The sequence below is a fragment of the Besnoitia besnoiti genome (assembly GCF_002563875.1).
Source record: "Besnoitia besnoiti strain Bb-Ger1 chromosome Unknown contig00229, whole genome shotgun sequence".
Classification (NCBI taxonomy): domain Eukaryota; phylum Apicomplexa; class Conoidasida; order Eucoccidiorida; family Sarcocystidae; genus Besnoitia; species Besnoitia besnoiti.
Window position 1 is genome coordinate 3,995 of NW_021704084.1, and position 1,085 is coordinate 5,079.

General features: G+C 36.7%; 1 protein-coding gene across 1 annotated transcript; it reads right to left on the reverse strand.

Moving 5' to 3' along the window:
• Window positions 1-339: 339 nt before the first annotated feature.
• Window positions 340-840, reverse strand: BESB_042630 (cytochrome b; the record flags this gene model as incomplete). The annotated part of the gene is made up of 2 exons (XM_029362744.1): window positions 340-724; window positions 827-840. The coding sequence occupies 2 exons, from the start codon at window positions 838-840 to the stop codon at window positions 340-342; spliced, it is 399 nt and encodes a 132-aa protein (XP_029214620.1).
• Between the last annotated feature and the right edge of the window lie 245 nt (window positions 841-1,085).

The following is a 1,085-nucleotide window of genomic DNA, read 5'->3' on the forward strand; positions in this document are numbered from 1 at the left end:
TGGTACAAAGAAGTTACCATATCCTCCGTACAAAGCAGGCATTAAGAACATAAAGATCATAGCTAGGCCATGTATCGTTATTATCACATTATAAGTAGCTATCGTCTCTGTACAAATGATCCGCGATCCAGAACTGTATAACTCAAATCGAATAAACAAAGACATTATAGTTCCTAGAATACTGAAGATGACTCCGGTTATGAGATACAGACAACCAAGTTCTTTATGATTGCAGTACACCACCACCCACTGGACTGCTTAAGACAGCTAAAAGTGTTGGATTTCAATATTCACGGTAATCATGTTTGCTTGGAAGCTGTAGTCATTATAACTATTGATTTAGTATAAGCATAGAACCAATCCGGTAGTAAGATATACGATAGTAGCTAATCTACCATATAAGATATAAGTCGCTTGTGGAATAGCACTACCAATAATAATCAAGAAGATCATACTGTATACCCAAATAATTACCCATCCACTGACTACATTTCGAGTCATAAAATGTTGTCGTATCAACATTCGAGTATTCAAAGCTCGAATTTCAGATAAAAGAGCTAAGTTAATGAGAGAGGACATAAATACTAACAAACCACCGGTTTTGGATGGGATTACTTTTAACACCGCATAATATGCTAAAAAGTACCATTCAGGTACGATATGAAGCGGAGTTACAAACCGGTTCACTGGTATGGAGTTATCTGGGTGCGATAATTCGACATAGCTGTGATGTTAAGGAGCATAGGAGATGCTACACGCCTTAATTGGTACTGCATTGATATAATTATCGTACAAGCACTCAGCTAGTTATTTGAGAGACACTCACGAGCCCAAAACCATAACTTCGTAATCTCAATGGTTTGTGATAGAACCATAACACAATGATCTTTACACAGTTCAACCCTGTATTATAAAATCCAGTAGACTCATGTCCTTGTCGTTTATATAAATCTATTAATGCTTGTCAAGTTCCTTGTATCTAGTGTTGATGTACAACAGACGCTCTCCTTGTTCCACTACCTAACCATAATCTATTGTTCCAGATATTAAGGAATGTACGCTTCATATAACTACACAACGTTATG